General features: G+C 36.7%; 1 protein-coding gene across 1 annotated transcript; it reads right to left on the bottom strand.

Moving 5' to 3' along the window:
* Positions 1 to 2,370: 2,370 nt before the first annotated feature.
* LOC135732172 (uncharacterized) lies at positions 2,371 to 8,896 on the bottom strand. The gene is made up of 11 exons (XM_065250070.2): positions 8,628 to 8,896; positions 7,412 to 7,498; positions 7,113 to 7,199; positions 6,428 to 6,532; positions 6,211 to 6,306; positions 5,993 to 6,088; positions 4,972 to 5,064; positions 4,681 to 4,743; positions 4,317 to 4,471; positions 3,705 to 3,811; positions 2,371 to 3,320 (listed from the first exon to the last, which is right to left on the bottom strand). The coding sequence occupies exons 1-11, from the start codon at positions 8,779 to 8,781 to the stop codon at positions 3,179 to 3,181; spliced, it is 1,185 nt and encodes a 394-aa protein (XP_065106142.1). The 5' UTR covers positions 8,782 to 8,896; the 3' UTR covers positions 2,371 to 3,178.
* Between the last annotated feature and the right edge of the window lie 4,727 nt (positions 8,897 to 13,623).

A 13,623-nucleotide genomic window follows, 5' to 3' on the forward strand; every position in this document is an offset into this window, starting at 1 on the left:
TTAAATATAAACGATTTAATATTTATAGCTATATTGACATAAAAAATATTAGCTTGCACGTGTGTATCTGCTTGTATGTCTAATACAGGTGATGATTGTTAAAGTTCTTTTTTTACATTTTTGCATATTTACTTACTTAGTTATTCGTTTAGCTGACGCTTTTATCCAAAGCGACTTACAATTGCTATGTACGCCTCTGGAGCAACTAGAGGTTAAGTATCTTGCTCAGGGACACAATGGTGTGTCACAGTGGATTCGAACTCAGGTCTCTCACACCAAAGGCGTGTGTCTTATCCACTGCGCTATCACCACCCCCATGAAAGCATATTTACTATCATTATTATGTATAATTGTGATAAGTCTTTATTATTAGTCTTTTTTGTTATTAAATAAATATCTTAAATCTTTGTTGATAACAGTGTTAATGGATTGAACAGCAGCAGTCTCGGGATGGAAGATAAGATACCACATAACAAAGCAAAAACACTTTACAGGTAAGAAATAATTGTATGATAAAAATATAAATATCATTCAAATGTCATTACACAGCAGAAGTATTATTGGTTTTTGTGCTTGATCATTTAATTTCTTTAACATTCCCAAAAACAAAAGGATATATTTACACACTTACTAACACATTATGTAATACTAATTTATCAAACTGGTTAGTTAATTAGTCAACATATGCAAGAACTTAGTATATTAACAATTGATACCTTTCCGAAATTGAGACTGTTTATAATCCATGTCCATTGTCAAAATTTCTTCAGAGCTTTCCATTTTCTTATACTTCATAGTGAGGATTCAAATCAACATCTCTCTTAAATCTTGGCCCTGGGTAGTCAGGGTGCGATTTGCCGGGGGGGGATGCGTGGGATTTCCCCCTTACTGGTCAATGTATCCATACCTCTGCTTAATTATTTTCATCCCCGGTGGGGATAAATTTATCCCCCCCCAAAGTGATCATTGCTACTACAGAAGTGGCGAGGCGCATCACAAAACTTATCACAGATCCGTGGTTTGATTAAAGTCAATTTTATTTTTAAATGCGCTACTTTGCCGCGCAGCCTCTCTGTATTCATCACTCTGAAGACTTGCTCAATGTCCCGCCCACGGCGCTATCTGATTGGTTACACACCCGGCTAGAACTGATGAGTAAAAGCCTATCAACACTTGCGAGATGGTTTTGGAGCTATGTGTCGAAACGAAGGAAGGCAGCATATTCAGCATATTAATAAAGCAGGAATAAACATCACAATCAGATTATCTGTTTATGATGACAAGCAGAGTTAGTGTCCCAGTCACACCACTAAGAATGGCCGAGGTTACGATGGCGTTTAGCGAGGCGCGGGCGGGTCCAGTTCGTGACTAACGTAATGCATCTCTCTTTTCTATCATTTCACTGTAGCTCAGCATCGCGGTGTAACTTAAAGTTAATGTTATTACTTTAAAAGCAGCAGTAAAACTGTTTCTACTATAATGGTTTAACTTTGCAACCAATCCAATGTTCATATTTATGTTTAAGTTTACACTACGTTGTGCCATATAATTTTGCCATTCAAGATTTGATTCTTGCGTGTTTTTTCGTTGTGCATGATCACAGTTCATATGTGTGGGGAAAGAAAAGCTATTAGAGTAAAAATATTGCATTAGGCTGCTTCATGAGTTAATAAGAAAAAAGATTTTACAATTCTTGCAAATGCAGTGATGAAGTTCATGTTCTCATGATTTATTTTTATGAATTAAAATGTTTTGAAATGTGCTGTGGACAGAGAAGCATTCATTCGCGCAGGCACAGCCCCAGTTTTAAAAACCAAGTTCAGCAGACAGTGAGGTTCGGGTTTGTTCCGATCAGAGCTCGTGAGCTGAGAGCACATGTCTGAATATAAAACATATTTTAATTAGAAATATATATTTTTTTTATAATGGATTTTTGTTAGGTCGGACAATGATTACCAAATTTCTCTCTCATGCTCCTCATAACCACTGAAAACAGTCAAAATTATTATGGACGGAAGTTAAAAGTGTTGGGTACAAAATGACTCATGACGAAATGTCACCGAAATAGACGCCTATGAAAACATCCCCCCCTCTGTTTTTTTCACAAATCGCACCCTGTGGGTAGTCATATATAAGAGAGCACTTCAGTGGAAAGCATTGCGGAGCACTTCTGTAGTTCCTCGTTCCCAAGAATATGTATTTACGCAATGGTCTTTGGATGAACTCAGTTACATTTACAGTCAATAGGACAAATCTCAGTGATTCTTGGGAATTTGGATAAAACAGGTTTAAATTTTGGAAAAAAAAGTTAGTTCAATAACTAAATCTGAAGGTATATCATTATAGACCAAGGTCTTGGCTGTTCAGCAATTTACTGGTGCAACCTCCCCTGTTCATATTTTTTTTTCATAAAATAGGCGTTTTTCCAGTTATTACTCATACAACGTTTACTTTAAGCCTAAATAGAAAAAGTAATATATATATTATTTTTGTTTTAATAGAGACTATTAATTTAATAACTCAACAGCACTGAAGAAACATATTGTAAGCATATTCATTTAAAACAAATAAAACTCTGTCTGACGGTGGTGACATTGGCCTCATTATTCCAAAATGTATACCACTCAAGTCAAGGGCTTCTTGCTTAAACTTTATGTAAATATTTGGTCCCAAAAATAACAATCCTGAGCACTGTGATGAACAAATATCAAATCATAACTTCCTAAAAATACATAAAACCTGACAGAAAAGACAGAAAACTTGACGGTGGTGACATCTGATGGTGGTGACAAAAACCTAATATAGATAAAATATACAAACAAATAAACGTGAATCTTGAAGATTACATATTGGGTTATAGAGAAATAAACAGACCTACAATACAGTTTTAAAAATGTTTCCGAATAATCTTGTATTCTGAACCCTCAGTATCGAGAAAACCCCCTCAGACACTCAAGGGCTACATGTACAATGAGACAGAATTAATTAATTACCTGAATTCTTATATTTAAACATTGTTTTATTTTCTCAAAAAAAAAAAAAAAAAAAATTCAAATCAAAGTTACAAAGGTTCAGGGTAACCTGAGGACTTTTGATTTTGCTTTCAACTACATAACTGATGTCCTGAAGTATTCATTTCAGATCATCTTGCCGTATTTCAGTTACTTTAGGTTTAGGTTTACACTTTGCAAATGCAGTTATATTTTGAAGAGCAGTGGGCATCATTTAATGTATGCCTATACGTTATATGGCCACAGTCTTCTCCCCCCTCTCCCAGTCCGTGTTCTTTCCAGTCATCCGGTTGTCCTTCACCCCACCGACTGCAAAAAGATCATGAAAACATCTTTCACTACACAGACTTGCATCTTATTAACAGAAACAAAACTATAATGGTAATTAAACTAATATCAATAATAAACCAAATGCACATTTAAAAAAAAACCTGAATTTATGACATACAATTATAATATAGTGCCATCTTCAGGCCAATGTTTACCAAACGTGGTATAAGATGTGAGAGACACTTAATCACATTATCCTAAAGGCAGGGCCCTATGAAATCCATTATTTTTTCCCAAATTCCATTTTATTAATCTTAAATTCTGTTTTCCGTTTTAATTTTTTCTGGAATCAGATTTTAGCAAAAGAATATCTTATCAACAGAAAACATTAAAAGAATACAATTTAGTGACCCATCCCCTTACTTTTTATCCGTGTAAGGAGTGTCGTCAGTCCATCTCCACTGCCCTGTGGTCTGATCCGTCAGACCAATCCAGTGAGGGACTGTTCCGGTTGTACCTGTCAAAAATCCCTAGAGAGAGAAAAAACTATGAGAGAGAAACACACATAAAAACAATAAAGGGTGTGTGTGTGTTTGTGTGTATGTGTGTGCGTGCGTGCATTTGTGTACCTGGTAATTATCACGTTGTGGGGACCAATTGTCCCCACAAAGATAGGAATACCAGTGTTTTTGTGACCTTGTGGGGACATTTTGATGTCCCCATGAGGAAACAAGCTTATAAATCAAACAAGATGATGTTTATTGAAAATCTAAGGTACAAGAAAGGTTTTTGTGATGGTTGGGGTTAGGGAATGAGGCAGGTAAGGGGAATAGAATATACAGTTTGTATGGTATAAAATGCATTACGTCTATGGAATGTCCCCACAAAACATGGAAACCAGAATGTGTGCGTGTGTGTGCGTGTGTGTGCGTGTGTGTGTGTGTGTGTGTGTGTGTGTGTGTGTGTGTGTGTGTGTGTGTGTGTGTGTGTGTGTGTGTGTGTGTGTGTGTGTGTGTGTGCGTGTGTTTTTCTTACCCATTCGTCATCGCTCCCATCGAGTTTCAGGAGCGATGCTCCCTGTTTTTTACAGTAATCTCGTGCCTCCATCCAGTTGAATGTGTTACTGGAGAACAGATAACAGCTGCTTCCATACTGGATCCAGCCAGATTTACAGTTACATACCGGTTTATCTGCAGAGAAAGACAAGAGACATGCAGATATGAGAAATAAAACACAGAGGAGATATCTTGTTTTAGCTTTATCGGGGTATGTCATGAGCCTAATAAATAAACCAGGGTTTAAACTATATTGTGATATTATTTATCATTTTTTAAGCAAAGAGCATTTTTTTTATGAATAAAGATATATTTCTGTGTGATTGCCCACCAAAGACACATACCTGATGATGATTTGTTGTTAATCTGGGCTTTCAGTTCATTTAAACTGCTTATGAGTCTCTCTTCTGAAAACAAAACTGAATTATTAGATAAAACTGATTTAACCTTGTCAAATGTACTACAAGCTTATATCTAAACTCAACACTGTTCAATAGCTGGTGTATTATTTAGGTAATAGATTTAGTTATTTTTTTTAAACACTTGCTTTCTTTTGTGCTTATACGCATAAGAAATGTTTGACAGATGGGATCAATGTTACGACTTACAGTAGAGAAAATCATTACTGTACTCACCAGTGATCTGTTGTTTAGATGAAAGAGACACGACAGATGAAGTCAGATTAGACATTGAACTCTGAACATCTCTTAGTGAGCTTGACAGTGAGTCTTCAACAGAAAACAAAAAGAAATAAACACAATGCATAAGCAACATTCTTGTTGTTGTTATTATTATGTATTGTGTAGTGTGCATGTCTCCTGGAAGACATAAATTCAAAGATGTGAATGTGACCCAATTGAGGTTTCATAATTATTAGCTCCTAGCATTTCCAAACAAGTTAATCATGAAAGTATATTGTGAATAAGTAACGGCTTAAGGGCGTTTTTAGGCACGACGCAGAGTCCATGCAACCCCTTCAGTCATGACTTATTTATGATACAGCACTATCTTTGAGAACCTTTTTGCTTTTATTGTGACTGCATACAACTGTCTGAGGGCAGAAACTATGCTAATGCAGGATTGTCAGTCAGTGGCTGTGGGTGGGGCTTTATCAGTGTGACATCACATTAACAAGAGAATCAGCATTTCTAATGAGACTGCTTTGGTTTAATGGGGATTAAAAAAGCATTGTTGTGTTCACACACTGGCAACACACATTAATGTCCAAACAACTTGTTAAAGTGGATTCTGCATAATAGGTGCCCTTTAAAATGTTTTGGTGGACACAGTTAAATAGATTAATTTATTGGTAGGCATGTAGCATATTAGTCTCCTTAACCAAAGAATGGAGTCCAGAAAAATATGGCTTGGACACAAAATATGCGTCCCTGTAATGCAATTATGCAAATTGTGAATGATCATCATTAAAAATTATTGGATTTGGATTGGATTTGGATTATTGGCAATATTGACTATCAAATCTGACGTTCAAATCAGTATTTGTGAGTCTGGAGGAAAGGTTTTGGGACGTCCATTTTTCGCGGAATGAGGCCGTCATGGGTGTGCAGCAGTCATAGGTGTGTTTTATTATAACCACAATTGAATTAAGGACTGTTTTATAAGAACTCTGATCCTGAAGTGTTCATTAAGTTTTACCACAGTCACATTGTTTATTTTGATGATTTGAGACTGATGTCTTCAAACTGTCCAGCAATTGTTGTGTTTCTGCCAGCTTCTGTTCCTGGTTGTTAACTGCGAATAAACAAGGTTACAAAGATTATAAGGGATACAACAGAAAGCTCATTTATTGCCTAGAAATTGCTAAACAGTTGTTATGATTGTCTAAAAATACACTTTTGTTCAGATCTGCAGACCTGCATCATTTAGTTTGGAGGTCAGTGCTGATAATGAAGAATTTAAACTGAGCAGCAGGTTCTTCATCTCGGCGTTATTGACGTCTTGTCGCTGCTCTGTAAAAGAAAAAAAAGAAATTTTGTCGAAAAACAAACTGCTGTACAGCAAAAATCACATTTGTGTTGATTAAAATGAGAAAAATTACATTGAAAAATGAAAATATATGATAACACTTACCGAGTCTTTTCAGGTTTTCATCTTGTTTGGATGTCAGGGAAGTCAATGTCAAGCCGAGGCTGCTCATCAAAATCTCAAGATCAGACAACCTCGATTCAGAAATTCCTTACAAATGATAGTGAATAAGGAAACACTTTATTTTGATAGTAACTTTTTGTTGACTATAAGAGACTTTATTGTGATGGACTCTTAACAGACACTTTACATGTCAACTTCTACTAACCACTTAGCCAATGTAAATACATTTTTTTCACACAGATTATTGAGTTTATGTCAAAAATGATGGGGAAAGCTTGTTCTATTTAGATGCATTTAACTTGTGCAATGCAAAACAATTCTAGTAGCATATATAGATTAGGAGGGATATTCCGTCTTCCTATTAATTTTACTATAATATTTTTTTTTAATTTTTTTTTACATTTAATTTAGAGAAATAGTTTACTCTTTTTCCTAGTTTCTCAATATGATATGTAAAAGCGCATAAGAATGATTGGTCACTGGATCACTGGATTTGTTCAAATATAAATTCAGACTGGACACTGAATGCTGCACCTCAGTAACTTTCTTAACCAGGTCACCTGACAAAAAGTTTACAATGAACAGATAAAAGATAGCTTACAAAACTAAGATTAGTAGTTAGGTTAGTACTTGGTTGATGTTAGTGCTTAAAGATTTGTAGTCCCACCTGTGATATGATGGTCAGAAATGGTGGTTGAGTTGAGACTCTCCATCCAGCTGTGAAGAGCAGAGAACTTTCTTTCTTGGCTGCAGTCTTTAAAAGAAAAATTAACAAGCAAACAAAGCCTTCGTTTTCACATTTTTTCAAAGTTTTTGAAAGATTTTGTGATATTTATTCTATTAGTTGTAGCCTACTATGTTAGTTGTTTTTAGTAACTAAAGCTGTTGGTTGCATTAGTTTAAAAGGTAATTGCAAAATGCTTTACGGTAAAACACATACAATTGTGTGCTGATTCATCTACTTACAGATGACAAATATCATAGTCATGGAAATCACTATGGCAATCGTTCCCAGAAGCACAAGGATATCCATCCGCCTGCCACAGGGGCCGTCTAACATGACATAAAAGACACTTATATCCTTCATGCAGAAAATTACATTTCTTCCCATTTTAGTCAACATGTAATATGATATGTCTATATAATATTAAAATAGTTAAAAGGTTTTCCCGACAGACTTTTAGCAATGATAAATCATGCACAAAAAGTCCAGGAAACTTAATCCTACTGAAAAATCCAGCAAAGACCAGCATAAGCTGGTAGTTGCTTTTAGTTGGTTTAATGTGGCAGTAGCTGGTCTAGCTGGTCCTCCCAGCCTGGCAAAGCTGGTGGGTCAGCTGGTCTTCCAGCCTGACCAGCTAAGTCCAGCTAGACCAGCTTAAAAAGTGACCAAAACAGCTAGACCAGCTTGTTACAGCAGCATACCAGCTAAAACCAAGCTGGTAGACCAGCTAAAGCTGACCAGCTTATGCTGGTATCAGCTGGTTTTTTCAGTAGGGAATCCTGATCTCCAGAAAGTTAATCGCCCGTTGCATTAACTGTTTAGATTGGTCTTACAAGTTAGTCATAATTTTTTTTTTTAAACTGATCATTACTGAGTAATACCAAGTCAGTTACATAAAAATGTAGGCTTTATTAGACGACCTCTGTTTTTAGCCAAATCAAAGAAACGTCCATTATCTATTTGTCAGTTATCAGTTCTGTGCGACAACCGTGTCACTTTTCAGAGATTTTCACGGGTTTTATCGTGTTGTAAGCATTCGTTACGTTACTTAATTCCAGTGTTGGGAACGTTACTTTAAAAAAAGTAATTAGTTATAGTTACTAATTACTTCTCACAAATAGTAACTGAGTTAGTAACTGCGTTACATTATTATAAAAGTAATTAATTACCAGGAAAAGTAATTACTGCGTTACTTAAAAAAAGTTAATATTTCAAATAACTTGAATGCCCCATACAAAATTAAATATGTTAAATGACTAAAATGGATACTAAAGAGAAATCACTAATTTTGTGGCAGCATGTGACGATGTGAGGTGATTTATTAGATCAGAATTACTTGCCACAGACGTGGAGAGACTTTTTCTTCATGGGCATAAGTTGCACATTACACAAACATTCTTGCCTTTCACCTCAACAATGTAAAAGTAGTGCTTTATACTTCGTGTCTGCGACCGCTACCTTTGAGCTTGTTGTACGTGCCATCGCCCTGTCGCCGGTGTTTTCGGAGTGATTGATGCGCGATGACCGGGCTGCATGTCTGTGCTTTGAGATGGGGCACAGTCAGCAGCAGCACCGCTGCTCGTTGAGAAGAGAAAACGACGCGTATCTTCATGTCAGTCTACAAAAGTCTCCAACCACGCCAGAAAAGATAGCTAGATTTGTTCTACAAAGTCGCTAAAGTGATAGAAAGTTGCTAAATCTAGCGACAAAGTGACCAAGTTGCTCAGACTTTTTAACACTGCTGCTCGTGCTCGCTCCTCGGACTTGGACTACGCGTGTGGGCGGGCCTTTTTGTGAACTCTGCCTCTGGTTGGCTACCGATGGAAATTAAGCCAATCATCATCCGTTATGTTTCTCACAACACACAAGAGAAAAACAGTGTTTGGCTGAGAGACTGAGCATACGCGGCTGAAAATCACTACAGTAAGATCAATTTTAGTAACGTGCAGCATTTTAATGTCAGTTACGATAACGGCGTTATAACGGGGGAAACAGTAATTTATTTGATTACTCGTTACTGAAAAAAATAACGCAGTTACTAACGCCAATTACTTATAACGCCGTTATTCCCATCACTGCTTAATTCATGAGGAAGACGCTGCAGACTCAACTGCGCAGTCGCACTCGCAGACGTCATCAGCATCTAAGCGCGGTCGCGGGCTCCTTGCTGCTGCATTTTGCAATCTGAGGAATTAAAACGTCGTCAGAAACGCTCACAACATTTCCAAACCACAGTACGGTAATGTGCAGTTAACCTCCACTGTGTACAAAATGTATGGTTGAAAAAGTGACGGTCTCAAGATTATATTAGTAGATTTCTAGACTCATCTTCGGACAATGCCAGAATTCGACACAGTTCACGGGGGCGCGGACTCACAAGCTCGTCAGATATGAGGTAAAATTTCGTGCAAAAATGCGTTCCTATAATAATTTTATATAAACATTTTTAAAGTTTTAAATATTCGCAATTAATAAAAAGTTGAAAATTAACAAAAATTCTTACAGCATGCTTTTGCCGTGTCAAACATTAAAAACAATCACGTGACGGTTGTTACTTTTTGGATTTAAAATTATAATAATTTTATTTCATAACGCAGTTGTTGTGCAAATACATTAAAGACATAATAAAACAAGACATTAATCAGACTGTATATAAACAAAAAAATTCAGAAGTAAATATGAAGCCAATATGTCATTGTGATTAAATTAACTGATATAAGTATTTGACATAAAAGTTAGTTAACACATTTATTATGGTGGTTTTCACATAAAGGCAGAGAGGCTCATATTGTTAGAAATGTGAGTGGGAGTGTCAAGGAAAAGACTGAACACTCTATAATATTATATTAAAGGCGGGGTGCACGATCTCTGAAAGCCAGACATGGGGACTTGTGACTTGGTGACTTGGACTCGAGTCGACTTGAGTCGCTATTTTTGTGACTTGTGACTTGACTTGACAAAAAAATAAAATACTTGAGACTTGACTTGACTTGGACTTGGAAGTTAAAGACTCAGGACTTGACTTGACTTGACTTGAGACATGATGACTTGAATGACTTGAGTGTTAATCACATCATGTTTTCAGTTTGAATATAAAATATATAAACTATTTTAAAAAATAAAGTTGACCCAGCTAGGGGTGTGACGGTTATTATATAACCGTGAGACCGACGGTTATAGTTGAACACCGTCATTAGAACTCTATAACCGCCAAAACCGTGTTATTAAAATATTTTTTAAAACATTTTTTATCATAAAGAATTTTTAAATACTATTTAAAACAATTGTTAACAGTCTGTGTTACACGCCCCCTCACGTTCTCACGCAGTGAAAAATACAGAGCGGAGCAGACACTGACAACGCGCTGACATACAGGACAGACCAGGTTACTTTTCGGTTACTTTTGAGATTTAACATATTAAACAAAGTCTCAACTTTCCAATCATCTCTTCCTTCTAGTTAATTTATAGCATCAAATAAACATGAATGACCATGAGAAGGAATGTTGTTTTAACCGCGGAAAGGCGTCAGTACACTCCGCTTTTCAAGTTCAAATCCTCCCATGCTAATCTACTAACTCTCTTGAACGCACATTCACTGCTAGTTGTCTTGCTGTTAATTTTAAAGAAACGTAGAGCAAGTAGCTAATCAGTGTCTAGTTTATTCAAACGCCGGGTGAGCACTGTGCAGCGCGTCTGCGGAGAGTGTTTACTGCGCGTGGCCATTGTGCTTTTACACCGGCTGCGTTTAATAACAATCTCAAGTTCATATTACTTTCTTTTACCTGCGCATTTATGAGCAAAACCTCTTCAATACGCTTTTAATCCACATTGTTTTCGTGCTGTTCTGGTCCATGTAATGACAGATATAGACACAATTACAGACATAAAAAGCCCAATGCACAAATCTGTTTCTCTGAAGATTATTAAGATAGATGATAGATAGAGGATTAATTTATGCTGGGCAGAGAGTGACAGCGCAGTCTTCTGGCAACAGTGTGTTTTTTTTAATATTTCATTGCTTTCTGTTAAATTGTTCAAAGTTATTACTGTTTAAAACACACTTGGCATCACATTCATGATTTTATGGTAAAATGACACTTTCCCGTCAATCCACGAGCATTTAAACGAGCAAAACGCCCCCCACAGACGGTTATGTGATGAACCGTCACATTTGACTCACGTCATAACCGTCATCACCAATTCTGAAACCGGCACACCCCTAGACCCAGCTGGAGTGCAGGCTGAAAATGGTGTTGTCATGACTGAATCACAACACTATCATCAGTCATGCCCTCTTGTACCTTACGCCAGTGGGGAACCTTCAGGGCCTTCTACGCCTTCAGAGAAGGCCTAAAAAAAATTATAAAAAGATTTTTTATTATAATAATACAAATAAATAATATAGTATTCAATAAAAATATGTTTTTACATTTTTTAATTTCTATTTAATTCAATTTAATACAATACATGTAATATATTTTCTCTCATCTTTGTTCTAACGTTAAGCTTACTGTCAGGTTCATGTCATGAAAACATCTAATCCAATCAGAATTGTCTGTCTCTATTAAGGCCCGGTTATCTGGCTCATTCATTGGTTAGGACTTCATGAATCCCAGGGAAGGCCAAGCTATGTGTTTTGGTGTGGAGAGTGACGGGCAAATCGACCAATCACGTTTTGATTTCAAGTGGGCGGGCAAAAAACAAAACATTGTAAGCCTTCATGAAGTCCTAATCATGCAACAAACTGGATGCGAGCTGCCGTAAAACACCAAAGACGAAGATCATAGACCGTTAATATAAATACAGTCTAGTGGCCCGAATTTCTGCGGTGAGAGTGGTTGAGGTAAATGGCGGAAAACTTGATTGACGTTGTGGCTAGCTTGATAGGGCTGAGGTAAAAACGAAATAACTTAAGCGCGTACTCGTGAAGAGCACAGATGGGAGAAGCGCGTGCAGAGGAGCCTGTGCATATGATGCGAACATGAGAAAAATAAAGGGTTTAATTATACTTTTACTTCCTGACAGTTTCAGTTGTTACGTGAGGATAGTAATGACTGACAGACGACACCGAATTACATATAATTTCCTAACTTTATCTGAGAGAATGCGAAAACATTCAAATATTTTTTACCTCGCTATACCCGATGGGCAGGGCGGAGATACATTTTGGTAGCCCGACAAGAATTCGTAATAGCCCCGGGACCTCAGGGCTCGGGCTAGCGATTTTGCGAGCCCTGGATATCTTATAACAACAGTTATAAGCCACAAGGAGGTGCACTGAGAACGCGGGGTGCTATATTTCCCCTTATGAAAAAGATTAACAAGGTATCCTACAGCTAAATATATATTTCCAAAAAATAAAAAATAAATTAAAGAACATAATTTAAGCTTGTTAAATGCAAATTTACCGAGCCCCTGTCATTACAGAGCAGCAGAATCTGTATTTGTGTTTATCAGTTAGATTAAAGTAATTTTAAACTTTAAAACTGCATTTAAAGGCAGACAATGCCCATTCTGTAATAAAACTTTGCGTGCTCAGAATTTTTACACGTTCACTGTATGATTTAACGAAATACGAATAGCTAAAGTAGCCATTAACCCTCATCATACCGTGTTAGGGACAAATGTAGGCAAAAAAAGTTTAATTTATTTTTAAAAAATACTTCCCTTGATCTGAGCGGTACGAGACTTGGCTACTTTTTCTAAGTTTGCCACCTGAACACACACACACAGAAAAAAATGACTGGATTCTACAATGTTAGGACCGGTTTACATATCGCGTCTTTTGCACGCTCAAGTTCGTTATTTCAAATGTAGGCGCACGAATGGAAGAGATTACAATTTTGTTTTATTCCATGATGTATTTTACTGAACATGAGTATTTCTTTATATCTTAATATTCTATATATCTTTATTAAGATCAGATTCTGCAGGTAAAATTACAATAATAAGGTGACTTGACTTGGACTTGACTTGACCTACTACAGGACTTGATTTGACATAGCCTGTGACTCGACTTGACTTGCCCAAGAAAAAAAAAACTTGGGACTTACTTGAGACTAGGGCTGCACGATTTTGGTAATTTTTCCCATTGCGGTTATTCATGCTAATATTGCGATGTGAGATTGCGATTATAATAAATGGTATCATGAGTCAACTTGATGGGTTTTAAGGAAAATCCACACACAGTTTAGTGATAATGCTAAAATGTGTATTTGTAAAACTAGAAATGTTTTCTTATTGCCACTTGATGTAGCAACTGCTCAGTGTCAGTAATCCTAAATCCAAAATACTGCCATACATCAGACATCAGAGTTTTTTTTTTAGCTACCAGATCACTGTCAACCTCCTCTGCATCCATCTTCGCTCTGGTATTTCCGTGCTGCGCACACACAAGTTGACGACGCACACCACACAGGTGCATGTCACACATGCACTACCTTTTTTGTTCG

This window comes from Paramisgurnus dabryanus, chromosome 5, assembly GCF_030506205.2.
Source record: "Paramisgurnus dabryanus chromosome 5, PD_genome_1.1, whole genome shotgun sequence".
Lineage (NCBI taxonomy): Eukaryota > Metazoa > Chordata > Actinopteri > Cypriniformes > Cobitidae > Paramisgurnus > Paramisgurnus dabryanus.

Coding starts and splice junctions, on each gene's coding strand:
- LOC135732172 (XM_065250070.2), bottom strand. CDS start 8,781: ATGAAGATACGCGTCGTTTTCTCTTCTCAACGAGCAGCGGTGCTGCTG. Junction 7,200..7,411: donor GACTATGATATTTGTCATCT/GTAAGTAGATGA, acceptor TTTCTTTTAAAG/ACTGCAGCCAAGAAAGAAAG. Junction 3,321..3,704: donor ACTCCTTACACGGATAAAAA/GTAAGGGGATGG, acceptor ATCTTTTTGCAG/TCGGTGGGGTGAAGGACAAC.